Source organism: Macrobrachium rosenbergii, chromosome 43 (assembly GCF_040412425.1).
Source record: "Macrobrachium rosenbergii isolate ZJJX-2024 chromosome 43, ASM4041242v1, whole genome shotgun sequence".
Taxonomy (NCBI): Eukaryota; Metazoa; Arthropoda; class Malacostraca; order Decapoda; family Palaemonidae; genus Macrobrachium; species Macrobrachium rosenbergii.
The window spans coordinates 14,939,188-14,966,653 of NC_089783.1; the positions used below are offsets into that span (position 1 = coordinate 14,939,188).

At 42.2% G+C, this 27,466-nt stretch overlaps 1 protein-coding gene, 2 non-coding genes and 2 pseudogenes across 6 annotated transcripts; all 5 read left to right on the plus strand.

The window, feature by feature from the left end:
- On the plus strand, window positions 1-27,332 carry LOC136828594 (uncharacterized). 4 transcript variants are annotated; one of them, XM_067086637.1, is made up of 5 exons: window positions 1,176-1,300; window positions 6,149-6,394; window positions 15,043-15,232; window positions 15,381-15,553; window positions 25,427-27,332. In XM_067086637.1, the coding sequence occupies exons 4-5, from the start codon at window positions 15,522-15,524 to the stop codon at window positions 26,718-26,720; spliced, it is 1,326 nt and encodes a 441-aa protein (XP_066942738.1). In that variant the 5' UTR covers window positions 1,176-1,300; window positions 6,149-6,394; window positions 15,043-15,232; window positions 15,381-15,521; the 3' UTR covers window positions 26,721-27,332. The 4 variants fall into 4 exon arrangements, with proteins under 4 accessions (XP_066942737.1, XP_066942736.1, XP_066942739.1 ...); XM_067086636.1 differs by lacking the exons at window positions 1,176-1,300; window positions 15,043-15,232 and adding an exon at window positions 1-29 and having other exon boundaries at window positions 15,381-15,549; XM_067086635.1 differs by lacking the exon at window positions 15,043-15,232 and having other exon boundaries at window positions 578-1,300; window positions 15,381-15,549.
- Window positions 8,250-8,353, plus strand: LOC136829080 (U6 spliceosomal RNA). Its single transcript, XR_010850283.1, has one exon. It is a non-coding gene; the product is annotated as a U6 spliceosomal RNA (small nuclear RNA).
- Window positions 9,837-9,955, plus strand: LOC136829088 (5S ribosomal RNA; annotated as a pseudogene).
- LOC136829081 (U6 spliceosomal RNA) lies at window positions 18,107-18,210 on the plus strand. The gene has a single exon (XR_010850284.1). It is a non-coding gene; the product is annotated as a U6 spliceosomal RNA (small nuclear RNA).
- Window positions 19,786-19,903, plus strand: LOC136829089 (5S ribosomal RNA; annotated as a pseudogene).
- Window positions 27,333-27,466: the final 134 nt, after the last annotated feature.

Sequence of the window (27,466 nt, forward strand, 5' to 3'; positions counted from 1 at the left end):
ATATCGAAGCGAACGTCCAACAAGATCAGGTAGGATTTTACCATTTTATTTTAAAATATTGACTATTTAGATTTAACATGCATTAAATTAACGCATACCCTTAAGGACCACGTGGTCGGGTACAAGGCACAACTCTGAAAAGTTATACAAAACCCATAAAACTAAAAAAAAAAAAAATAAAAAAAATCGGCTTCTGAAAGTTATAATTTTGTACAAACCTTATTTCTGAACAATCAGGCTATACTTTATCTGAATATCAGCTATATCAAGCCTCGGACGGCAAAAGTGCAAAAGGATCAAATTAGCAAACTACAGTATATGAACCGGCTCTTAACTACAAATGAACAACTTTACCGGGGAAGTGACATGGAGTGTGCTCAGCTTACCTCTATGATATGCCCCTGAGAAAGACGCATATCGCCCCTCCGCATGTCTTATCGTCACCTCGATTCCAGTTCATAATTTCTACTTTGGTTATTTTATCAAAGAATGCATTTGAATCATTTAAAAGAGAGCTCTCCGATATTCATGATACTGCTAATACCGGCAGTTCGCTAGACGCAAATAACACTCGAACAGATTTATAAAAAAAAAGAGAACCACGAACTCTGCCGCCTGCTTACCAGAGAATTACCACTTCCCTTTGCTTATCCTGAACGTTGTGAAGGAATGTCGAGAAAAAACGGATCCAATTTTACCACGACAGTACCTCCGTTCATATCATTCTTCCAACTTACTTTCCACTGAGGAAAACATAAAAGAAGAAATCTGGTATGATAACACTAAAAAAAAAAAAAATGCTGATCAGTAGGGCTCGACCAGGCACACTAGAATTAAACGATAGGAACAGGCTAAAAGGGGAAGGTACAAAATGTTCGTGTTGTGAAGAGATAAGTGAAAACTTAGAGCATTTCTTACTGCACAGCATATAGTGACATTAGAAATAGATTTGGATTTGTGCAGCAGCCATATCAGGAAAATAAAGAGGAATTGGTATACTTCTATTTGCATATCTGTCGAAATAAGAAATTGGAAATAGGAAAGGAATTATAAAGGATTTATGGTATTACAGAGACAAAATACTTAAACAAACAAACGCAAATGAAAAATAAAAAAGCAAGGGAGCCGTTTCAAAGACAAATTTCGCCTACTACTACTACTAGCAGCTGGATACCGTTGGTCAGACAAACGGTATAGGCGGGAGGTGGCTATACGTTTGAAAGGAATTAAGTTGCTAAGTCTGTGGTGGACTCTGTCAGTGCGCGATGTTTGTCCAAGGAACAAGATAAGAAACTCTAAGGTAAGTAGTGTGATACCTTCAATCCCAACCAGATTTATGGTCCATATGTTGTCAGACTCGGTATCTCGTGTTTTAGGGTTTAGGTTAGGCAACCCTTTGTTCCGACACGATATACAAACCATCGGTCCTTTACATTAGGAATTACTTAGACGAAGCTGGACACGGCCGTTAAACTCTTGAACAAGGTGGTTAGGCAGCTCTCGACCAGATTAATTTTTTCTTCGGACAAGGAATTCATTCAGGTCGAGACACTTAAGCTCCTCCCCTGCCTCGACAGAGTACGAATTCTTCTTGCCTCGGAGGGTCTTGCCGACCGCAGTTCAGTGGGCAATTCTGGTGCAGTATTATTACAGTTTCGGTCAAAGTCTTATATGTATTATTTTTTTACTTGTTATCGTTCATTTCTGAGATGATTCATATGAAAAACTTACTCGAATCTTGCGCAAATTAATGGTTACAGAGATATTTGCCGATGAATATTGTTCCTTATTGTTATCCCATCAAAGAATGAGTTACAATGTAAGACAATAACCCCCCCTCCATAGCTAACACGGCAAAATTGTAACCAGTCAACACCCCTAGGTTACGTGGTGTTATCTTTTAGGTAAAATTACAGTTTCAGTGTTAAGTAAAGTATATCGTAGTTTAACCAGACCACTGAGCTGATTAGCAGCTCTCCTACGGTTGGCCCGAAGGATTAGATTTATTTTACGTGGCTAAGAACCAACTGGTTACCTAGCAACAGGACCTACAGCTTATTGTGGAATCCGAACCACATTATGACGAGAAATGAATTTCTATCACCAGAAATAAATTCCTATAATTCTTCGCTGGCCGGTCAGAGTCGAACACTGGGCCAACAGCATGCTAGCCGAGAGCTCTACCTACCCATCCAATGAAGAACTAGTTTCAGTGTTGACTGGTTACAATTTTGTCGTGTTAACTATGGAGGGGGGAGGGTATTGTCTTACCCTGTAACTTGTACTTTGATGGGATAACATTAAGGAACAATATCCATCGGCAAATATCTCCGTAACCATTAATTTGCGCAAGATTCGAGTAAGTTTTTCGTATGAATCATCTCAAAAATGAATGATAACAAGTAAAAAAATAATACATATCCAAATTTGACCGAAACTGTAATAATACCTCTGGTGCTAAGAAGGACTTGGTCCTAATTCAGATCTCCGGTTTCGTAAGTCCTGAGTTGGCTCGACCCCTAGGAACGAACCTTGGTTCTGCATTTCTCTTTCAGAGTTTTGCCAGATACCTCCGTAATCCAGGTTCGTACCAGGGCACTGCCTTGTCCTTTGAGTTCAAGCCAGCCCCCTCAACTCCTAAGTTAAAGTTAAGTATGTCTTAGTTTAACCAGACCACTGAGCTGATTAACAGCTCTACTAGGGCTGGCCCGAAGGATTAGATTTATTTTACGTGGCTAAGAACCAACTGGTTACACCTAGCAATGGGACCTACAACTTAATGTGGTATCCGAACCACATTATGACGAGAAATGAATTTCTGTCACCAGGAATAAATTCTTCTGATTCTTCATTGGCCGGTTGGAGAGTCCCAAACGCTTGGCCAACAGCGTGCTAGCCGAGAGCTCTACCTACCCCTCCAATGAAGAACTGAGTCCCAGGCTTCGGAAGAAGATTGCAGAACACATAGCCCTCTTCTTCCCTTCTAGGAAAGTGTGCATAACTGTGTCTCTTTCCACCCTCTTTTCCATAAGGGAGGAGGGAAGAAGGAAAGAGAGAAAGAAGTATCGACCAGGAAGAAGTTCTCCTACTGCTGATGCCTGGATGAAATGATACTTATTGAGTCTCTGGAGCTGGCAGGGACATTGCCGAGACCTGGGAGTGGATTCCTTCAGTAGAAATAAAGTATCTATTTCCCTTGGATCTTGGTAATTCTTTTCAGGAAACTTCTATTCCGCTTCCTCTCATGTGCTCCCGATTCGGGAAATGCCAGCCCAGCTAGAGCTAATTGTCTGGGTATCCTGTCATCTTGCAGAAGCTTCCCCTTATTTGAGAATGGAGGTCTGCTTCCATTCTTCCATCCTTCTTTCCTCTTTGGTGTATGAGGAAAGAGTTAGGCTGATGCATGAATGAAGGAACCTTCGAATATGCTTGCATATTCCCCTCACGTCGTGTGTCTACTTCTGGATTTACCGATTGAGGAATAGGCACACACATGTAAGACTTTGTCTTGAAGCTGTGTGACCGAGACAGTTAGTACCTTCTCATCAACATCCTGGACTGAAGGCAGCCGAGAATTCAGGATGAGTTTTGCGATACTCAATGGTTTCATTGAACAACAAAACCACAGTAGTGTCATTCGTCAACAAACAAAATCGTTTTTTCCTCCTGCTTCATCTTTCGACAGTTTCAGGTACTCGAGTGTTCTATAGCGCACTCGACAGCTCAGTTAGCCAGATGCATTTCCAGTTACAGACAAATGCTGGAAGACTTCACCTTTGGCCCAACCTGATAGCTCTTCTTCCAAGGCATCGAGAGGAGTTCTGCTTGACCCAACCTCCTGTAGCAACTACACAAGAAGCAGTTCTTCAGGCAGTACATCCCTGTGTGCTCAGGACTGGGAGATATTCCAGCTTTCCTTGCAAGATTAGGCTTTCTCACCGAGCGGCAATAAATATAGCTGGATATCTCTTAAAGTCCTCTGCAACACTATCTTAGGGACTGGATCCGTCTTCGCTGGTGGGTATCATTGACGGAACTTCTACTCGGGTCAGAGTCGCTCTTCAACTTTGGATTTCCTCACCTTCTCCACTGAGGGCTGGTTCTCTCCCTTTCATTTGTGAAGAACGTAGGCCCTTGCGACCTAGTTTTCTATCTGAAGTAGCCTTCTTCTCAGTCGAGATTTAGGTATGGAAGAGAAGCTTCTTCAGACTTGCTGTCCTAGGGAACTGTTCCCTGGGTGGCATGTGACTCGTTTTAGGGTTCCTGTCCCATGCTCTTCACGTGCCCTTATGAGAGTCATGGGATAGAGATTTGCCTTCTTAGGACCATCTCTCATCTTGCTCCGGCCTTGGCATAGAAGATGGAAGGAAAGGTGAAGGGGATCAATACCTCGACTCCTTCTTGGATGTCATAAATGGACTCCAAACTCATCAACATTTATTGTCGGGTTCGAGTCCTTCTTGTTCCCTTCCTCCTCGGACTTAGTATTGATGATCCAGATCACCCGTTACTTTGTCCTATTCGGGAGCTGTTGTACTTTCCGAAAAGGCTTAACATTCCTAACCTGGATGTCGTCGACATTTTCGCTAGTATTATCTCTACCAGGGAAGAAGTGCCTAGGACATATCTTTCTCCTGGCTTCGTGAAGTAATCGAAGGAGGTACTCGGCAGCTGGTGACGACAATACCGGTACTTTCCACCAGAGAGCTCAGGAAGTCAATGGCTTGGTCCATCCCTCACATTCCGAAAGTTTCTGTCTGACTGGGAGGAAGACGTGGTCTCATAGGCCACACTCTTGTCTTCCTATGGTTTTGTCCACAGGCCCTTGGAACATTTTTTCTTTGGCTCTGTGGTGGCTGCTCAAAAAGTTGTGTTTTCTTACGCGGCTCCTTCAAGAGGACTAGTAGCATCTTGCCTAAGGTGTTGGTTCTGGAAGTGAGAAGGTTACCGAGAGTGACTGGCCTCTCTTCCTCCTCCTTCCCCGTCCTCCTACTGCTCCTTCGGGATGAGAATAGGACTTGAACCAATACTTGCTGGATCTGGCGTCTGATGCAGTAAGGCTACACATTGAGCACCTGCTCTGTTTTTCTTCTAGAATCATAGAAGCAATTCTGCTCCTTCCTCTAGCAAGGGGAGGAAGGAGAGACAGGCAATAAGGGAAACCCTATCTCGGCTTTTCCTTACTCCCTCGGACTCTAGATTCTTCCCAGCCTATTTCGTATGAGTTACGTTTCCACACTCATGCAACAAGGTCCAGTATCTGACATTTGATCTTGCAGTTCCTACACTCCGATCACTTTGTCAGAGGCATGGTACTCCTTGCTGTTTCGACCAGGAAGAGTAGCCCAGGTGTGCAGAACTCCAGTCAGTTCAAGAGACTCACTCAGATTCCTCCCTCCAACCAGTGAGTCTCCCTAATGTAAAGGACCAACGGATTGTACATCGTGTCAGAACTCCTGCCTCCCAGGTGGTAGTTAACTGCCTAACCACCTTGTTCAAAAGTTCAACGGCCATTTCCAGCCTACAATGAAAGTAATTCCTAATGTAAAGGACCTCAGGTTTGTATAATTAGGAAAAATACAATTTACTTTTAAAAATGTTTATATTATTTTTAAAATTTGTCATTTTTGGATTGAGTAACTGTGAACTGTAATACTTAATGTATAGTTAGAAAACTTACTTCATTGGATTAAAAGAGAAAGTCTAACTTGACTTATCCCCATTGTTTGAGGTACCTGTTACGGTAGCCTAACCATTCATGGTGGGGGATGTAGTACGTACTCCACTTTTATTTAGTGATGTAACACATATATTTTTTCATCCACACCACAAATTAGTAGTCTAATTCTGTCATTCATCTAAAGATGAATTCATTAAAATCCATATGTGCCACTTATGAATACACATCCCGTAAGTGTATTAGAAATCTCTGTACTCTTTCAGCAAGTTTTCAGGCCGTAATGAGATTTAGAATTCTTTGTGCTGACCTTTGCAGTTTGCTGCTGGGTAATTACATCTCTGTACTGAGTGACATTTGTCAATTTTGGAAGGACTTATTCTCAGGGATGGTTACCATTAAAATCTTAGGGATATTGAAGTATTATTGTATTTTGTAACAAAAATTTTCAAATGTCATATTCTTTTACAGGGACAAATAGTCTGGGGGTAATTGCTGTGACTGATTCGTCTTTAGAAATGTCATAGCAAAAGAAAAGTTGATGGCATTAAAGCGTTAGAATTAAAATGGAAAACAACAATAGAAAGAGGAATTATCAGGATAGAGATGATGTTGAGTTGGTTGTCATAGAGTCTAGTGAAGATGACAGTGATGGTTCATTTACATCTGAAAACCAAGACAACAATATTGAAGAAGATGAAGAATTTACTGATTCAGGTACAGTAGTCTTCAAGAATATTGCTTAGAATTTATAGTATTAGTATTAGAAGGATATAAAATTGTGTATGTACTAGTTCTAGAGAGAACAATTTTTTTCAGTACAAATCCATAATTTGTTCATGAGACTTACCTGCCAGATATATATATAGCTGTATTCTCCGAAGGTCCGACAGAATTTCAAATTTCGCGGCACACGCAGTGGCCGGTCAGGTGGTTAGTACCCATTCCCGCCGCTGGGAGGCGGGTATCAGGAACCATTCCCATTTTCTATTCAGATTTTCTCTGTCGCCGGACTGTCAACACCTGTTGTCAGTTCCTCCGCCTTTGGATTTCGGAAATTTGTTGTCACTTAAGTATTTTGGTTGTTTTTGGTATTCGACTGGATCTGTGACTTGGCATACGCTCTTTGTGGACCGTTTTTGATTTTGCTTTTGACTTTTCTTATAATTAAGATGTCTTACCTCTAGCTATCGAGTCTGTAGCTTGGGTGAATGTAAGGTGAGGCTATCGAAGACTTTGATAGTTCCTCACTCTTTATGTATGATATGTAAGGGTGTTCAATGCTCTATGATAATTGGTAATGAATGTGTGGGGATTGTCTGAGGGTGAGTGGAAGAAATATGAAGCCTATATGCTTAAATTGGAGCGTGATAGGCTGAGGAAATCTTCCTCCTAGAGTGCATCCTTAGTTGGACAGTCAGGGTTTTCTCCTACTAGTAACCCTGTAGTAATTTATTACTAACCCTGTAGTTTGTTGCTGCAGAAGGTAATTCCCTGGCTCTCGTGTGGAGTCAATGCGTGCTCTTGAAACTAAAGTGAATGCAATTCAAACGCATAGTGTTAGTGCTAGTGCCCCTAGTGTTGTGGAGGGGGCGTCAGATCGGCCCTATAATGCCTCTAGGCCTGGACCTCTGTCGAACTCCCAGGACCAGGGAGGGGGCATGTCGAAAGCCGCATGAGGGTTACGGGGGCTTCCCACCGATCTGGCGTCCCTTCGGCAGGTCCTGATGACGCTACCCAGGCTGCCAGGGATCGTGCTCAGGCACGCATCCTGAAGGATTGCTTCTCGTCCTCCGACACGTCCTCCCCGCCACGGGGTTGGAGCTCTCGGTTGGACTCTCGCCCTCTTAAGAGAAGCTTAGAGGAGAGGACGCTTCACGTCCTCTTCCTCTAGACGTTTGTACTCTTCCCCGAAAGTTGCGTGGATATTCCTCTGCAGAAGAGAATAAAGTGTTTTTCGCTTGATCACTCTACTCGACCCCCCTGTCGCGCTAAGGCAAGGGCTAGAGCTTCTTCCCCTGTGGAAGGAAGTATACGTCTCTCGCCCCTTTCCTTCTCTCAGGTTCAGCCCTTCTCCCGAGAGAGTGGCTTCTCCAACGCGTAAGATTTTGTTGGGTTTGCAACAACAGCTGGATGCTCTCATGAACCTTTCAAGATTCGAATCTGCCTGTTAAGAGGTACAGACTTTCACCTTCGTCTCCCGCTTCGGGAACGATACAGAGCGTCTGTCTTCTAGAGAGAGTGTTTAGTGGCTTCCTATTCGTCTTCCCCGAGTTGAGGTGTTGGCCTTTTCTCTTGTCTCGCGCCAGGAGCGCGTCTTGCTCTTCGTGCGCTTCTCACGCTTCACGCGCTCCTCACCTTGACGCTCGGCGCGCGCCTAGCCATGACGCTTCGCGCGCGCCACGCTGTGACTCTCTTCTAGTACTTGCCACGGAGCCTCTCGCGCGTCACGCCATGACGCTCCGCGCTCGCTTCGCCGTATAGCTTCAAGTCTTGTGTTGACACCGCTCCAGTTGTTCTTCATGTCGCACAACTACCCGCTTCAACATTTGATGTCCTTTTATTTTAGCCAGTACTTGCTTCGGCAGTACATATACTAATTGGAACGATACAGAGAAGATTAGCATGGCTCTTGCGCAAGGATGACACGCTAATCGTGAAGCGTTCCACATTTTTTATGTTTACTATACGTACTCTAGTTGACGACTTCTTCGTTCGCGGGAGTTCCCGCTTACGTATCGGCGAATCGGAACTACTTTCACCACTCACTCAAGACCCACCAGCTGCGGAAGAACATCCTCTTTCGTCACAGCCTTTGTATGAAGAGAAACTTCTTTCGTCTTCTTCTTCCTCTGATTATCAGACTCTGGCTTTTTTCTTAGGGATCTGTTTCCTGAGACTTTTCAACCGTCGGCTCCTCTCTCTCCACCCTCGCAGTTGTCTTTGTCTTAAGGGGAGCGTTTGACGAAAAAATCGGAAATAAATTTTCTGGGATATTTTATATATGGCATCATACATATCCTGACTATCTTCTCAGAAAGTTTTATTTAAAAGTTCGCCACAGTTAGAAGTTATAAACAAAACAGTAACCTATCATAGTCAAATTACATTTTTCATATAATGTAATGATATTGTCAGTATATCGGTGGTAATTTCCTTTTAGCTATGAATAATATCTAATGCGATCTATGGCAACCCTGTGGACATAGTACGCATCAGCGAAAGACAGGAATGCCGCCCGCAGGGCAGTCAGTGGCAGTCAGTAGCAGCTCAGAGCTTGACTAAGTAAAACGTCGCGCTGGCCAACCTCAGCCGTGTTTTGGCACTCGCTTCATTTAGCTTCATTTAGCGAAGTTATATTACTTTGCAGGTCTATTTTTTGGCTTTTCATTATGTCATAAAAACATCAAACTGTGTAACGGCAAGCAAATAAATACACAGAGAAGCAAAAAATATCGTTTTTCTCAAAACTAAAGTTATCGACATTCAAACTGCATCTCCTTCATAACGCTTGCACCGATCTCAAGTACAAAAAGTAAACGAAAGCTAAATGTTTGCATAACAAAGGGGCTTCCATGGGAAGCAACATGAGACCCGCACCACGAGAAAGAGTTTTTTTCCCGAAGGAATGTCACTTCCAAGAGAGGTAGCAAGTGACTCCCTTTGCAACCAGGCTTCATTTTGCACAAGCCTGGAAAGAGTGAGGGGCAGACGTTTGGTCCCTCCTACTGTTAGAGAGAGGTTACTTGATTCCCTTCCTGTCTCCTCTTTTGTTTTTTGTTTCCCAACTGCCTTCCTGTCAAACAGAAAATTGACCTGCTCGAACAGATGTTCGAGCGGAGAGCAGTGGAACAGATATTGGACTCGGTGTTCCCCGGGATTTTACTACAGATTGTTTCTAGTCCCGAAACTTTCAGTAGGCTGGAGACCCGTCTTGGACGTCAACAGGTCGAACAACTTGGTCCGGAAGGAAAAGTTCAAGATGGAGACCTCGCAGTCAATAGCCTACTAGGAGCCCTTCATCCCGGGGATTGGATGGTATCTTTGGATCTCCAAGATACTTATCTTCACGCCCCAATTCATCCACGTTCGGTGAAGTATCTCAGGTTGTCTTGGGGGACTAGACGTACCAGTTCAGGGCTCTCTGCTTTGGACTCTGCACAACGGCCATACCATGTTGAAAACGCCTCTTCTCGTCCGATCAGCGAAGTTAAGCAACGTTGGGTCTGGTCAGTACTTGGATGGTTGACCGCCTGGGAACACCAGATGCTGTTGGCGTCACATTTTGCTCCGAGGGTGTTTACACGTCTCATGAAAAACGTTGCGATGCAGTTGCATCTGTCGCACGTCAGGATCTCACTCTACTTGGACGACTGGTTGATTCGAGCGTCGTCGAAGAGAAGGTATCTGGAGGACCTTCAGTTGACTCTGCAACTCGTGAAGTCCCTGGGACTTCTGGTCTGTGGAGAAGTCGCAGCTGATCCCCTCACTGTCCATTGTGTCTGGGAATTCAGATCTATTCAGCGGCTTTTATAGCGTCTCCGTCGCAAGAACGGCAACTTCTATGTACGAAAAAGTTTCGGCCTTCTTGGGAAAGGAAACATGCTAGGTGAAGGAAGGAATGAGTCTGCTGGGGACCATTTCCTCGCTGGAGAAGTTTGTTTTCTGGGGAGTCTGCATCTCAGGCCTCTTCAGTTCTTTTTGTTGGAGAACTGACAAAGCAAGGAAGACTTGAAAGAGGAATTGAGAATTCTTCCTTATATAAAGAGGATCTGTGGTGGTGGCTCGATCCAACGGAATTGCAGAAAGGATCTCCCTCAAGCTTCTGAACCCCAACCTAGTGTTGTTTTTCCGACGGGTCTTCAACAGGTTGGGGGCAACACTAGAGGGAGAGAAAGTGTTAGGAACCTGGAGAGAGAACAGGTGTCCTGGCACATCGACTTCAAAGATTTGGCGGCTATCTTTTAGCTCGCCAATTCTTCGAGGTCCAAGTTTGCAATCGTGTAGTGCTAGCAAACTCGGACAATACTTGTTCCTGTTCAGCCTTGCAAGAGAGATTATTCTTTGAGCCTATGCTCGCAACATTTCGATTCTCACAAGTTTTGTGGCAGAGGTCGAAAATGTTCGAGCAGACCTGCTCTGTTGGCGCCATCAACTCCTGCCGAAGGAATGGACCCTTCATCAGGAGGTTTGCCAAGATTTTTGGAAATTTTGGGGTCGCCATCTTGTGGATATTTTCACGACCTCAAGAACAGCGAGGCTCCCTCTGTAAAGCTCATCTGTACTGACCCTGGGGCAGTTGCGATAGTTGCTCTTCCCTGGGATTGGACGGAATAGATGTTTACGCCTTTTTCCCGTTCTAAATTCTGGGAGAAGTCATGCATGCAAGTTCGCGGCCTCACAAGGGACGAGGATGACTCTCATCCCCATGTTTTGGCCTTCGAACCACTGGTTCTCGGAGTTTCTCTTCTGGTTGGTAGACGTTCCGAGGACCCTTCCTATGAGAGCAGACCTGCTCATACAAACCCACTTCACGAGATATCTTTGAATCTCCCCGCTCTGAACCTGACTGCTTTCAGACTATCGAAACTTGGTCAGAGCGAAGGGGTTTTTCTGGCCAGGTGGCACGGGCCATCGCTAGAGCCAGAAGTTCTTCATCTAAAGGATATATCTAGCGAAGTGAGCAACCTTCAAAGGTTGGTGTAGAAAGAAGGGTTTTTCCTCTTCCTCTATCACTGTGAGCCAGGTTGTGGATTTTCTCCTTTACTTAAGAGAAAAACTCGATATAGCAGTTCCGACTATCAAGTGTTATCGGAGCATGCTTTCGATTGTATTCAGACACAGAGGATTAGCTTTGTCTGACAATAAGGACCTCCACGATCTTACGAGCTCTTTCAAGACGTCCAAGGTTCCTCAGCTGATTTCCCCTGCTTGGAACTTGGACGTAATGCTCAAGTTTTTGATGTTTAGTCCTTTTGAGCCTCTCCACTCTGCATCTCTTAAGGATGTTACTCGAAACGGCATTCCTCCTGCGCGAAGAGAGTGAGAGAAGTTCGAGGCCGTCATGTGGGCTTCAAGGAACACAATGCTGTCTATTCTTTAAGCCCTAAGTTCTTGGCTAAGAATGATAGGTCTTCTAACCCTTGGCCTAGACACTTTGAAATTAAAGGTTTAGCAGACCTTATTGGACAGGAACCTGAGGGAGTTCTATGTCCAGTTAGAGCTCTCAAGTACTACCTTAAAAGAACACAGGACACTCGTGGTCCATTGGATGTTTTATGGTGTTCTGTGAGGCAACCAGTTAAACCTATGTCGAAGAATGCACTGGCATTCTTCATTAGGACGCCATTAAGGACGCACACTCTAGTTGTGACGACTCCAACTTCAAGTTGTTGAGAGTTAACGCTCAGGAGGTGAGGGCAGTTGCTACCTCCATGGCGTTCAAGAAAAATATGGTACTCAGTGACATTTTTAGTGCCACATTTTGGCGAAGTCAATTCGGTGTTTGCCTCACACTCTTGGCAAGATGTTTAGGTAGCATACGAAATTGCTTTTCGCTGGGACCATACATTGCTGCTTCAGCAACCTTGGGGACAAGGGGTAACTCTGATCCTATCCCCTTTTTAATTGTGTTTTTGTGGTTGTTGGGTCGACTACTGGAGGCAGTCTTCCCAATCCTTTGCAAACTAACGCTTTAGGTGTTGGTTAGGTGGTTAGTAATGCTCTTTTGTCCTCTTTGTATGGGCTATGATCTAGTCACATTGTGGTCACGCCCCCGTTGACAGATCATCTAGAAGTCGCCAGCTATATAGGTCACTACCTCGCTGGGGTCTCTAGTAAAGCAGAAGCAGACTAGAGTGACAGTAACCACTCAGTCAGCTACGCTATCAGATAAGGAACCAAAATAATTTTACCAATAATTGGTTTTTTCCCTATTTCTTGGCTGTCTCTACCCCCCTCCAAAGGTGGTATTCAGCTATATATATATCTGGCAGGTAAGTCTCATGAACAAAATGATATTTTAATGATAAAATAAAGTTTGTTCATACTTACCTGGCAGATATATATATTTATATTGCCCTCCCTCCTCCCCTCAGGAGACAGTGGCGTTAGAAAATCTGAATAGAAAATGGGAATGGTTCCTGATACCCGCCTCCCAGCGGCGGGAATGGGTACTAACCACCTGACCGGCCACTGCGTGTGCCGCGAAATTTGAAATTCTGTCGGACCTTCGGAGAATACAGCTATATATATATCTGCCAGGTAAGTATGAACAAACTTTATTTTATCATTAAAATATCATTTTACATTTGCAAGGTCTTCACAAGTTCTAAACATTCCATTTATAATCTAAAAGATCCTCTGCAGGCTGGATAGCTACACCACAAGTGTGCCCTTTGGATCTTTGGTTGCAGGCCTTACTTTTCATGTAGTATGGGTTATAACTGCAAGCAGTCATTTGGATTGCATATGAGGGGAGGACATTTTATAAAAGAAGAGCCTCACTTTTCATGTTGTCTGGGTTATAACTGCAAGCAGTCATTTGGATTGCATATGAGGGGAGGACATTTTATAAAAGTATTGCAAGTAATCCCTCGGTTATCCAGATTAATAGAGCCAAGGGTAATGGCAAAATCTAGATAAGGACAAGTAAAAAAAAAATACTGGTTTTCAAGGGCAACTCCATACCCTTCCTCACGTTACCTTGTCAGTACTGAATAGCTGTAAACACTAAATATTCTAATAAACAACAACCATCACACTTTAAACTGAAGACTTTGAGCAAAATGCAACCATCTACCTTCTTCCCCTATATATGTAACAGAATATACTGCATAAATACACTTAAGAAAATGCAATCCCTTCTTTTTCTCTCTCGTACATGACACATAGTTTAGTAGGTGTGTAGCCTACCTGTGTTTACCCTTAGCTTATCATGGTTTTATCACCATTATGTATTTTTGTACAGCAACTTTCTCATCAGTTGTTAGCATTTTGTATTACCTTACATAGATACTAAATGTGTTTGTAAGTTATTGGCCTAGGCTGGGTGCTACACTTACAGTATCCATTTACATAATTCAACAAGGCTATTACAGCTGTATGTTCCTACACAGTATACAAACCCTCAGTCCTTTACAATAGGAATTACTTTCAGCGAAGCTGGAAACGGCCGTTTAACTATAAACAAGGTGATGGAGTATGTAGTTAACCACTGACTACGGGTAGGAGTCCCACCACCCCACCCAGTTGGTATACGCTCACTTTGCTTTTGGCCGTTGGTGAGCGCTCTTCCCCTCTCTGCCTGCCATTTGACTTCGTTTACATTTTACCTTATTGTTGATATTGCTGATATATGATTATAATGTTTTATAATATATGCAATTACAACTCCTTGTTTTACTCTTGAATTTACGCTTCCAGTATTCTGATATAGTACTAGTTCATACTGATATTCGTTAACTCTGCGATTTTTTAGCGATGATGTGTCCAACAGGTTTTAAAGTTGCTAAGGCAACGAGCTAGATCTACAGTAATTTTTTCACCTCTCTTATGTGTTTAGCTCGACAGACACTCTCTCGAAAAGGATTTTATTCTCTCTGAGAATTTTATTCCTTCGCATTACGAAGGAAAGTTTATTTGCTGAAAATTTTTTTTTATATTTGTAATGTTTAGTATTTTTAGATGTTGTAGAGATTGATGCCTGGGAGTAAGGGTTCTCTCTCTGGCAATACTTGCAGTATTGCCCTGCATGTTGCTGATTGCTCTTTTTCTGATGCTATGGGCATGAAGCAGCTGTTGCACGGGTTCTCACGGAACCTGTGGCTGAACTGAGAGAGAGAGAGAGTCCAGGGTTTGTGTGTAAGCTCATCCCTCCCTCATGTTCCCACACAGAGATGATGTACGGGGTCCCGGGACAGCAATGGTTTTGCAGTAGAAGTCGAAGAGAATTGACGTAATTTAAGCAAAAGCCAGTGAATGTACTTTTCCTGTGAGCAGAAGTTTCAAAAGTGTCTAAAAATGACAGCTTAATATTCTGTTCTGTTTCACAAGTAAAAGAAGTACTGTATTGGGGTAATAAGAACTTTTTTATCCTTACCAAAATAAAAAATATATGAGTCAAAGCAGAGTTCTCTTGTTGTCAGCATCAAATTTGGTCATGTATTCTTAATTTGAATCATTGAGTTTGCATGGCAGACATACAGTAGATAGTAGTTGTAAGATCTTAACTGATGAGAATCATGCTATGAAATATGCTTTAGTAATCTCAGATCCTGTTAAAAATGTGTTCTGTATGTGGGAAAATTTTGAAATATTGAGGAATTCAAATATTCATTACTTGTTGGCTAATTTTCTTTCTTTAGGGCGTCTTGTATATTCTCTTTTTGAAGTGAGCTGTGATGTATGTGCATTAATTACCACGGTATTTAGATTTGCTGCAAACTGTTCAGTATGGTCCCCCATTCAAAGAATCCATATCAAGTTTATTGTATGCTTAGGATAATTTACAACAGTGAAGAAATTCCTTCTTTATAAACTCCCAGTGTTGTTTCCGTAAGTACATTGTTCATTATTCTTGATTTTTAAATTTGATTTTCAAGCAAAGTTCTTATCAGAATGGCAATATACCCAGAATATTTTCCTTTTAAACTCCCTGTTTTTGTCATGTTTTATTCTCACTGGAACTTTCATTCATCACTAGGGAGAAGTAATCTTCCATCTTGCAGCAGTTTCCAGCCTCTCAATATCAAGAAGATCCGCTGTAACACTAAGAAGATACGTTGTAATGTCAAATCTGTTAGTCAAGAGAGAACTGTGACTTTGGACCATAAAACTGTGTTATATGGGCAGACACCAAATGCTGTTCGTTTGTAAGTATGTGTATATAGCTTGTTTGTTACTCAGTTACCTAGATTCTGCTTTATTTGTGTGTTAGTTTCTTGGTATCCTAAAGATAATTATATGGGATGAATCTTACCTACATAGGCGAGATGGCATTCAAACAAAAGATCGAATGGCAGCCCAGATGACTGTCTAGTACAGCTGTTCTCCACCAGGTGTGTTTCGGATGTTTTAGCTCATGTCAGAATTCTCCTTGCCGCCATTGTGTGTAGGCACTTGTTGGTATTTTATGGCTGTTTGCTGCTATCGCCGTACTGTACATTTATTTTTCCTAGGATGTCTCCACTGGAATCAAGGCTAAGAACGTCAGGTTCTGTAGTAATGATTACAGTAAACCCCCAGTATTCGTAGGGGATAGGTAGCTAAAATCTGCGAATTCTTGACACCCCTCCTAAAAATGCTTATAACTGCATATTTAAACTGGTCAGACACTAAAGACTACCTATAAAAAATTTATAACTGCCCATTTAATGGTTCCAACACCAAGTGTATACCTTAAACTATCATCCTAAAACATTTTAGTATCATTTAAAATTCATCTTACAACATTACCCTTCAAAATATTTGGCCTACAGCTAAGTGTGAAAGCTAAACTCAGAGCCATTTTCTCTCACAGAGTAGTGAGGCTGTTCCATTTTTATTTTACAGAACAGGGGGGAAATATTAGGAATTCACAAGTTCAGAATGAACTTAAATGCATTGGAAAAAAAAATACATTTTTTAATATGCTGTGATTATGTTAATATTAATATCTGAAAAATAGTAAATATGTTTTTATCATAAAAAATGTTTTGTTCATGAGACTTACCTGGCAGATATATATATAGCTGTATTCTCCGAAGGTCCGACAGAATTTCAAATTTCGCGGCTGCACGCAGTGGCCGGTCAGGTGGTTAGTACCCATTCCCGCCGCTGGGAGGCGGTATCAGAACCATTCCCATTTTCTATTCAGATTTTCTCTGTCGCCGGACTGTCAACACCTGTTGTCAGTTCCTCCGCCTTTGGATTTCGAAATTTGTTGTCACTTAAGTATTTTGGTTGTTTTTGGTATTCGACTGGATCTGTGACTTGGCATACGCTCTTTGTGGACCGTTTTGATTTTGCTTTTGACTTTTCTTATAATTAAGATGTCTTACCTCTAGCTATCGAGTCTGTAGCTTGGGTGAATGTAAGGTGAGGCTATCGAAGACTTTGATAGTTCCTCACTCTTTATGTATGATATGTAAGGGTGTTCAATGCTCTATGATAATCGGTAATGAATGTGTGGGATTGTCTGAGGGTGAGTGGAAGAAATATGAAGCCTATATGCTTAAATTGGAGCGTGATAGGCTGAGGAAATCTTCCTCCTAGAGTGCATCCTTAGTTGGACAGTCAGGGTTTTCTCCTACTAGTAACCCTGTAGTAATTTATTATTAACCCTGTAGTTTGTTGCTGCAGAAGGTAATTCCCTGGCTCGTGTGTGAGTCAATGCGTGCTCTTGAAACTAAAGTGAATGCAATTCAAACGCATAGTGTTAGTGCTAGTGCCCTAGTGTTGTGGAGGGGGCGTCAGATCGGCCCTATAATGCCTCTAGGCCTGGACCTCTGTCGAACTCCCAGGACCAGGGAGGGGGCATGTCGAAAGCCGCATGAGGGTTACGGGGGCTTCCCACCGATCTGGCGTCCCTTCGGCAGGTCCTGATGACGCTACCCAGGCTGCCAGGGATCGTGCTCAGGCACGCATCCTGAAGGATTGCTTCTCGTCCTCCGACACGTCCTCCCGCCACGGGGTTGGAGCTCTCGGTTGGACTCTCGCCCTCTTAAGAGAAGCTTAGAGGAGAGGACGCTTCACGCCCTCTTCCTCTAGACGTTTGTACTCTTCCCCGAAAGTTGCGTGGATATTCCTCTGCAGAAGAGAATAAAGTGTTTTTTCGCTTGATCACTCTACTCGACCCCCCTGTCGCGCTAAGGCAAGGGCTAGAGCTTCTTCCCCTGTGGAAGGAAGTATACGTCTCTCGCCCCTTTCCTTCTCTCAGGTTCAGCCCTTCTCCCGAGAGAGTGGCTTCTCCAACGCCAGTAAGATTTTGTTGGGTTTGCAACAACAGCTGGATGCTCTCATGAACCTTTCAAGATTCGTATCTGCCTGTTAAGAGGTACAGACTTTCACCTTCGTCTCCCGCTTCGGGAACGATACAGAGCGTCTGTCGTCTAGAGAGAGTGTTTAGTGGCTTCCTATTCGTCTTCCCCGAGTTGAGGTGTTGGCCTTTTCTCTTGTCTCGCGCCAGGAGCGCGTCTTGCTCTTCGTGCGCTTCTCACGCTTCACGCGCTCCTCACCTTGGCGCTTTCGGCGCGCGCCTAGCCATGACGCTGGCGCGCCACGCCAGACTCTCTTCTAGTACTTGCCACGGAGCCTCTGCTTGCGTCACGTCATGACGCCCCGCGCTCGCTTCGCCGTATAGCTTCAAGTCTTGTGTTGACACCGCTCCAGTTGTTCATCATGTCGCACAACTACCCGCTTCAACATCTGATGTCCTTCTTAATTTAGCCAGTACTTGCTTCGGCAGTACATATACTAATTGGAACGATACAGAGAAGATTAGCATGGCTCTTGCGCAAGGATGACACGCTAATCGTGAAGCGTTCCACATTTTTTATGTTTACTATACGTACTCTAGTTGACGACTTCTTCGTTCGCGGGAGTTCCCGCTTACGTATCGGGCGAATCGAACTACTTTCACCACTCACTCAAGACCCTCCAGCTGCGGAAGAACATCCTCTTTCGTCACAGCCTTTGTATGAAGAGAAACTTCTTTCGTCTTCTTCTTCCTCTGATTATCAGACTCTGGCTTTTTTCTTAAGGATCTGTTTCCTGAGACTTTTCAACCGTCGGCTCCTCTCTCTCCACCTTCGCAGTTGTCTTTGTCTTAAGGGAGCGTTTGACGAAAAAATCGGAAATGAAATTTTCTGGGATATTTTATATATGGCATCATACATATCCTGACTTCTTCTCAGAAAGTTTTATTTAAAAGTTCGCCACAGTTAGAAGTTATAAACAAAACAGTAACCTATCATAGTCAAATTACATTTTTCATAATATGAAAATTTTATATAATTATATTATAATTGTAATATTATGATTGTAATATTGTTGTAGTTATATTATATTATAATTATATTATAATGTAATGATATTGTCAGTATATTTATTTCCTTTTAGCTATGAAATAATATCTAATGCGATCTATGGCAACCCTGTGGACATAGTGCGCATCAGCGAAAGACAGGAATGCCGCAGGGCAGTCAGTGGCAGTCAGTCAGTAGCAGCTCAGAGCTTGACTAAGTAAAACGTTACGCTGGCCAACCTCAGCCGTGTTTTTTGACACTCGCTTCATTTAGCTTCATTTAGCGAAGTTATATTACTTTGCAGGTCTATTTTTGGCTTTTCATTATGTCATAAAACATCAAACTGTGTAACGGCAAGCAAATAAATACACAGAGAAGCAAAAATATCGTTTTTCTCAAAACTAAAGTTATCGACATTCAAACTGCATCTCCTTCATAACGCTTTGCACCGATCTCAATGATACAAAAAGTAAACGCTAAATGTTTGCATAACAAAGGGGCTTCCATGGGAAGCAACACGAGACCCGCACCACGAGAAAGAGTTTTTTTTTTCCCGAAGGAATGTCACTTCAAGAGAGGTAGCAAGTGACTCCTTCATCTCCAGACTCCTTTGCAACCAGGCTTCATTTTGCACAAGCCTGGAAAGAGTGAGGGCAGACGTTTGGTCCCTCCTACTGTTAGAGAGAGGTTACTTGATTCCCTTCCTGTCTCCTCTTTTTTGTTTTTTGTTTCCCAACTGCCTTCCTGTCAAACAGAAAATTGTTTGACCTGCTCGAACAGATGTTCGAGCGGAGAGCAGTGGAACAGATATTGGACTCGGTGTTCCCGGGATTTTACTACAGATTGTTTCTAGTCCCAAAACTTTCAGTAGGCTGGAGACCCGTCTTGGGCGTCAACAGGTCGAACAACTTGGTCGGAAGGAAAAGTTCAAGATGGAGACCTCGCAGTCAATACTAGGAGCCCTTCATCCCGGGATTGGATGGTATCTTTGGATCTCCAAGATACTTATCTTCACGCCCCAATTCATCCACGTTCGGTGAAGTATCTCAGGTTGTCTTGGGGACTAGGCACGTACCAGTTCAGGGCTCTCTGCTTTGGACTCTGCACAACGCCATACCACGTTGAAAACACCGCTTCTCGTCCGATCAGCGAAGTTAAGCAACGTTGGGTCTGGTCAGTACTTGGATGGTTGACCGCCTGGGAACACCAGATGCTGTTGGCGTCACATTTTGCTCCGAGGGTGTTTACACGTCTCATGAAAAACGCGTTGCGATGCAGTTGCATCTGTCGCACGTCAGGATCTCACTCTACTTGGACGACTGGTTGATTCGAAAGCGTCGTCGGCGAAGGTATCTGGAGGACCTTCAGTTGACTCTGCAACTCGTGAAGTCCCTGGGACTTCTGGTCTGTGGAGAAGTCGCAGCTGATCCCCTCACTGTCCATTGTGTCTGGGAATTCAGATCTATTCAGCGGCTTTTATAGCGTCTCCGTCGCAAGAACGGCAACTTCTATGTACGAAAAAGTTTCGGCCTTCTTGGAAAAGGAAACATGCTAGGTGAAGGAAGGAATGAGTCTGCTGGGGACCATTTCCTCGCTGGAGAAGTTTGTTTTCTGGGAGTCTGCATCTCAGGCCTCTTCAGTTCTTTTTGTTGGAGAACTGACAAAGCAAGGAAGACTTGAAAGAGGAATTGAGAATTCTTCCTTATATAAAGAGGATCTGTGGTGGTGGCTCGATCCAACGGAATTGCAGAAAGGGATCTCCCTCAAGCTTCTGAACCCCAACCTAGTGTTGTTTTTCCGACGGGTCGTCAACAGGTTGGGGGCAACACTAGAGGGAGAGAAAGTGTTAGGAACCTGGAGAGAGGAACAGGTGTCCTGGCACATCGACTTCAAAGATTTGGCGGCTATCTTTTAGCTCGCCAATTCTTGAGGTCCAAGTTTGCAATCGTGTAGTTCTAGCAAACTCGGACAATACTTGTTCCCTGTTCAGCCTTGCAAGAGAGATTATTCTTTGAGCCTATGCTCGCAACATTTCGATTCTCACAAGTTTTGTGGCAGAGGTCGAAAATGTTCGAGCAGACCTGCTCTGTTGGCGCCATCAACTCCTGCCGAAGAATGGACCCTTCATCAGGAGGTTTGCCAAGATTTTTGGAAATTTTGGGGTCGCCATCTTGTGGATATTTTCACGACCTCAAGAACAGCGAGGCTCCCTCTGTAAAGCTCATCTGTACTCGACCCTGGGGCAGTTGCGATAGTTGCTCTTCCCTGGGATTGGACGGGAATAGATGTTTACGCCTTTTCCCCGTTCTAAATTCTGGGAGAAGTCATACGCAAGTTCGCGGCCTCACAAGGGACGAGGATGACTCTCATCCCCATGTTTTGGCCTTCGAACCACTGGTTCTCGGAGTTTCTCCTCTGGTTGGTAGACGTTCCGAGGACCCTTCCTATGAGAGCAGACCTGCTCATACAAACCCACTTCACGAGATATATTTGAATCTCCCCGCTCTGAACCTGACTGCTTTCAGACTATCGAAACTTGGTCAGAGCGAAGGGGTTTTTCTGGCCAGGTGGCACGGGCCATCGCTAGAGCCAGAAGTTCTTCATCTAAAGGATATATCTAGCGAAGTGAGCAACCTTCAAAGGTTGGTGTAGAAAGAAGGGCTTTTCCTCTTCCTCTATCACTGTGAGCCAGGTTGCGGTTTTTCTCTTTACTTAAGAGAAAAACTCGATATAGCAGTTCCGACTATCAAGTGTTATCGGAGCATGCTTTCGGATTGTATTCAGACACAGAGGATTAGCTTTGTCTGACAATAAGGACCTCCACGATCTTACGAGCTCTTTCAAGACGTCCAAGGTTCCTCAGCTGATTTCCCCTGCTTGGAACTTGGACGTAATGCTCAAGTTTTTGATGTTTAGTCCTTTTGAGCCTCTCCACTCTGCATCTCTTAAGGATGTTACTCGAAACGGCATTCCTCGCGGCTCTGGCGAGAGAGAGAGAAGTTCGAGGCCGTCATGTGGGCTTCAAGGAACACAATGCTGTCTATTCTTTAAGCCCTAAGTTCTTGGCTAAGAATGATAGGTCTTCTAACCCTTGGCCTAGACTCTTTGAAATTAAAGGTTTAGCAGACCTTATTGGACAGGAACCTGAGGGAGTTCTATGTCCAGTTAGAGCTCTCAAGTACTACCTTAAAAGAACACAGGACACTCGTGGTCCATTGGATGTTTTATGGTGTTCTGTGAGGCAACCAGTTAAACCTATGTCGAAGAATGCACTGGCATTCTTCATTAGGGACGTCATTAAGGACGCACACTCTAGTTGTGACGACTCAACTTCAAGTTGTTGAGAGTTAACGCTCACGAGGTGAGGGCAGTTGCTACCTCCATGGCGTTCAAGAAAAATATGGTACTCAGTGACATTTTTAGTGCCACATTTTGGCGAAGTCAATTCGGTGTTTGCCTCACACTCTTGGCAAGATGTTTAGGTAGCATACGAAATTGCTTTTCGCTGGGACCATACATTGCTGCTTCAGCAACCTTGGGGATAAAGGGTAACTCTGATCCTATCCCCTTTTTTAATTGTGTTTTTGTGGTTGTTGGGTGACTACTGGAGGCAGTCTTCCCAATCCTTTGCAAACTAACGCTTTAGGTGTTGGTTAGGTGGTTAGTAATGCTCTTTTGTCCTCTTTGTATGGGCTATGATCTAGTCACATTGTGGTCACGCCCCGTTGACAGATCATCTAGAAGTCGCCAGCTATATAGGTCACTACCTCGCTGGGGTCTCTAGTAAAGCAGAAGCAGACTAGAGTGACAGTAACCACTCAGTCAGCTACGCTATCAGATAAGGAACCAAAATAATTTTACCAATAATTGGTTTTTTCCTATTTCTTGGCTGTCTCTACCCCCTCCAAAGGTGGTATTCAGCTATATATATATCTGGCAGGTAAGTCTCATGAACAAAATGATATTTTAATGATAAAATAAAGTTTGTTCATACTTACCTGGCAGATATATATATTTATATTGCCCTCCCTCCTCCCCTCAGGAGACAGTGGCGTTAGAAAATCTGAATAGAAAATGGGAATGGTTCCTGATACCCGCCTCCCAGCGGCGGGAATGGGTACTAACCACCTGACCGGCCACTGCGTGTGCCGCGAAATTTGAAATTCTGTCGGACCTTCGGAGAATACAGCTATATATATATCTGCCAGGTAAGTATGAACAAACTTTATTTTATCATTAAAATATCATATTTAGTGGTGAAAATAACATCAAAATACACCACATTCAATCAGAGCCATTTTCTCTCATAGAAAAATTCATTTTATAATACAGTTGACCCTCGTGAAGATGGACTAATAGGGAAAAAGCTCCCTTTAGATATAGCTATGCAGCAGTTTGGGACCCCTATGAGAAGACTCTCAGAGGGGACAGCCTCGTCAGAATTTTACGCTAGGCTGCGACTCCTTAGTATAATAACCTCTACCACCTTGCTGGAAGTTGCCACCAAAAGGCTTCCAGAAGATTCCAAGATAATTTTTGCTGTTGAGGCCAAAAGTCTTATGAGAATTCGATGGGAAGCCCTTTTGTGACTTCCTAGAATGGCGCATAAAAGCGTGAATGGAAGCATTGGAGGTGCTCCATCAAATCACTCTTCAGTGTTACTGCATTATTACATTCTAACCCCTTCTGTAAGGACCTGTTTGAGGAGTCTGTTGTGGCTCAACTCGACAAGCATGCCTGCCAACAGAATTGTACAGTGTACGCTCTTCTGGGGAAAGGGGAATTCAGGAAACAAAGAACCCAAAATTTCCCTTTACCCAACCCCAAAAAAGGCTCCCTTTGATAAAAAAATCATATAAGACTTCAGTCACCCCCAAAAGTTTTCCTCAAAAAACAGGTAGGTGGTCAGAAGGAACGATTCCCTTCAAAAGGACAACAACAGCAAGGACATCCTTTTTTCACAAGGTCCAAAAACCATCTTACGGGGGGAAAAAGGAAAAGCAACACCAGGAATGGCTATCAAAGGTGAAGGCAGAGGAGGAGGCAGATATTAATAGGAATTGTAAGGTTGGGGTGGTCTTCGACAACATCACAGACATTTAAGTTGCCTGTACAAAAGGGAGATTACTAAATCCACCATTGTCCATGAAACAAGGAATTGGTATCGGTCAAAAGGACTGGGGATAATCCGAGGCACCATTCTCAAACTAATGTTCGAGTGGTTCTACCCACCAAACTCAATGCAGGTGGAAGGAAGGAAAGGAGATATAGAAAACAACAACTGATCACTACCTTCCAAGGATACCTGAATATGCCTTTATATATATATATATATATATATATATATATATATATATATATATATATATATATATATATATATATATATATATATATATATATATATATATATATATATATATATATATATATATATATATATATATATGTGTGTGTGTGTGTATGTATTATAAATTTCATACCGTTTACTTTTATTTAATATTTTTTTATTTAGAAAACAGACATGCATATTGGATGATGTAGAATTCATATTACGAACCTAGGTTTAGCCCAATGATTGGATTATACAAACTACAAAATGCAAGATCTTTCGGAAACAGCTGGAATATATACCATTATATGGCCTGTCAAATAAAAATCTGATGATTAATAACAAGTATAATTTGAATGGCTAATTGTTGTAACCTGTTATTTATACATTCTAGAATGTCAAAAAGGAAGAGTTTCACATACAACAAATAAACTTCCATACATGAAGCAATGCACGTGTGTCGGTTCTGAGAGAATGTTATTTTCCAAATGTCGCCACGCTGATAATCCTATAGCCAAGGGATAAATTGCTGTTATTATGGCTGGAAAGAGCAGACGTATAAATACGTGACAGTGGTGAAAGGGAAACGGCCGTATATATGTTAATAGTTTTATATGGGTTAAAATATATGGAATAAGATACAGAAACTGATAAAAGATAAAGCAAACGTAGTCCCCAGCACTCAAAAGATAGTGCACACGGTAGAGTAGTTGCCATGTTGTGTTTTTTACTTTTTGCTGATAGTCTGGGTAGCGTAAATTTTTGCGAACCGCACTCTTAGCCGACAACTGGGACACCAAAGCTGCTTCCCATAGAAAACGGTTGTTGGGTTAAAAAATATTGTGGCCTAATATTTGTGTTTGTAAAAATGGATATCCACTCCTTTAGAAATAGAGTTGACTATTTGCCTAATGGGAAAGTGAAGTTAAAGCAAGGCAAGTGTTTGTGTCTTAAGAAGCAATACAATGTATCATGGATTTTTATGTTTCCTTCCATAAAAATAAAAGATTTCCACAAATTCCTGTCTCCCACAATTCATATTGAGGTGTATGTATGGCAAACAGTTTTGCTGTCTTGCCCCATAATTCCCTTTGGCATAGATTTCCTGGAGATGGGTAGTCATTTACTTACCGTACTACTTGGCTTGTATTTAAAAATGTCATCGTGAAGTGAAGGAACAGCTGTCAAGATATAGAGTCAAGACTTATGCAGAACTAAGATACATACCAGAAAATTCTTGCATATTTTTGCTAAAATTTTATTTGATTAGCATTACTGTATTCTGTAAAATGTTAGATTTTTTACTAAATGTAAAAAAGCAATTTACAAAAATTGTCTAAAATTCAGGCTACCATATATGCTTTGAAGACCATGCTCAATATACTATTTATACTGATGGTTGAAATTTTCCAGAAAACAGTTTCAAGAAATGGCCAAATTCAACGGAATGAGCCCAGTAGAATTTGCTAAGCATATTGCAGCTTGCTCAACCTATGATAATCTCATGCTTCTACGGCAGTTTCATACAAGCTGCCAACCACAACTATCACCGTTATTTGAGAGTCTAGAGCAGTGTCTTCGAGGTGACAGCAAATCCTGTAAAACAGGTCATCCTTGTTCATTAAAAAAGGAACAACCAACTAGAAACACTTCAGATGCATTACAAAATGATAGCACTGTTGAAAGTATTATGGGTACAAAAATGTTATTAGAAAATAATGATGATTTATATGAAATGTGCAATATCAGTGAAAGTGAATCTTTCAGTCATTTAGGTACTGGTTATTCAGAAAAAAACAATACTTTGCCTATGTGTGGGTCATTACCTTGTAAGACAGTTATTTCAGAAACAGAAAGTGATTCTGATTCTATTGAAGCTGCAAATTTTACACATAAGAGAGACCACAAGCCTCTTGATTCTTCTTCCATAGTCCCAGTTAATTTTGAAGAGATTTCTGTAGAATCTCCATCACTTTCCACAGTAGCTAGTAATGTTTTTGACACAATCATCAGAAGGGGTACCAGTCCTACTGGAATAACTGATGACCATGGCAGAGTACACGGAAAGGATAATTCATCGATAGAGGCGTCAGTCTCTTGCTCAGTGAATGGTGTAAATGTAGTGGAAAATCCCTCAAGAAGTAAAGAGTTCAATGTTTTCTTAGATAATTTACTTTTTGGTGACTCTCCTGAGAAGAATGATACAAAAACTTCACAAAACAGTGCCACTAGGAGAGAGGTTAATAAAGTTTTACCTCAAATGCAGGATGATGGAATTCCTGGTTACAGCAAGCAGAGTAAAAGCATTACGAAAAGTAGTAGTTTAAGGAATTTAAGAGAAAAAAAATGTACCTCAGTTCATGAACAGTGTAGTGGTTCATACAACAAAGTTTTAGACCAACTTTTATTTGGTTGTGCATCTAACAATGATCAGTCAGTGGATGTATCAGAAAGTGTAGACTATTTTCTCCCAAGTACTTCTAGGCAACCAGGTAAAGTGTCAGCAATTTTAGATGATTCTCTGATGAAAGACAATTGTGAAGTAACAGGCAAATTAAATGGAACTACAGACACAAATGGCCAGAAAGCAGATGTCTCCTTAAAAGCCAAAGAAAAGCCGCTGATGAATGATGAAGTTGAAAATAAAATATTACCAACATCTCTGGAGCTTCAGCTTTCCTTATGGGATAGCTTAGATCAGAGCTAAGAACAATAGGCTTGGACAATTTTTAATGTAGATGACCATAGCTTTGGTTTGCACAACTTGGAACATTATTTGAAACATTGTATGTGAAGAATTTATAATACTGTACTGCAGTTTTAAGGTTTTAACAGTTTTATATGTATATCTAAGAGATTTTTATACTGATTTTATTGCATTTTTAGAGCTAGTCTGTTATCCCTACCAAGGCAAGCAGCTTGTGCAAGTTCACATCTTGGTAAAGTCAATAAGAAATTGTGTATGAAAACTTAGTCAAAATGAATGATATTGCACTGTAAACAAGGATAAAAATTTAATGCTATATCTTGTTGCTGGGGTTGCTCAACACCCTTTCCTTTCTGTTTTGTTTTGTAACACCCTTTCCTGTCTATTTTGTTTTGTTTATGTGATTGGACTATCTTTCACTGCTTTATGCAATGCTGGGTTATCTCAGATGTTATTTATAGTTATCTTACACTGGATAATAAGTATAAAACCATTTTGTTTCACTACTTATCCATTACTTGTTGTTAGTGCTTTTGTATGCTTTTGCCATATATGGTGGGAAGCGGCCTTTTGGGTTTTATAATATGAATAAATAATAAAAAATAAAAAAAATTTATTGCAACCTGAAAGAGCAATTTTACTGTAAACTGCATGTACACCTTTTGGAAATGGCTTGGTCAAGATTTTGCTTATACCCCTCTTCTTTTGGTCTTGGAATTGGCTCCCCTCTCAGCTGCTGCTAAAAT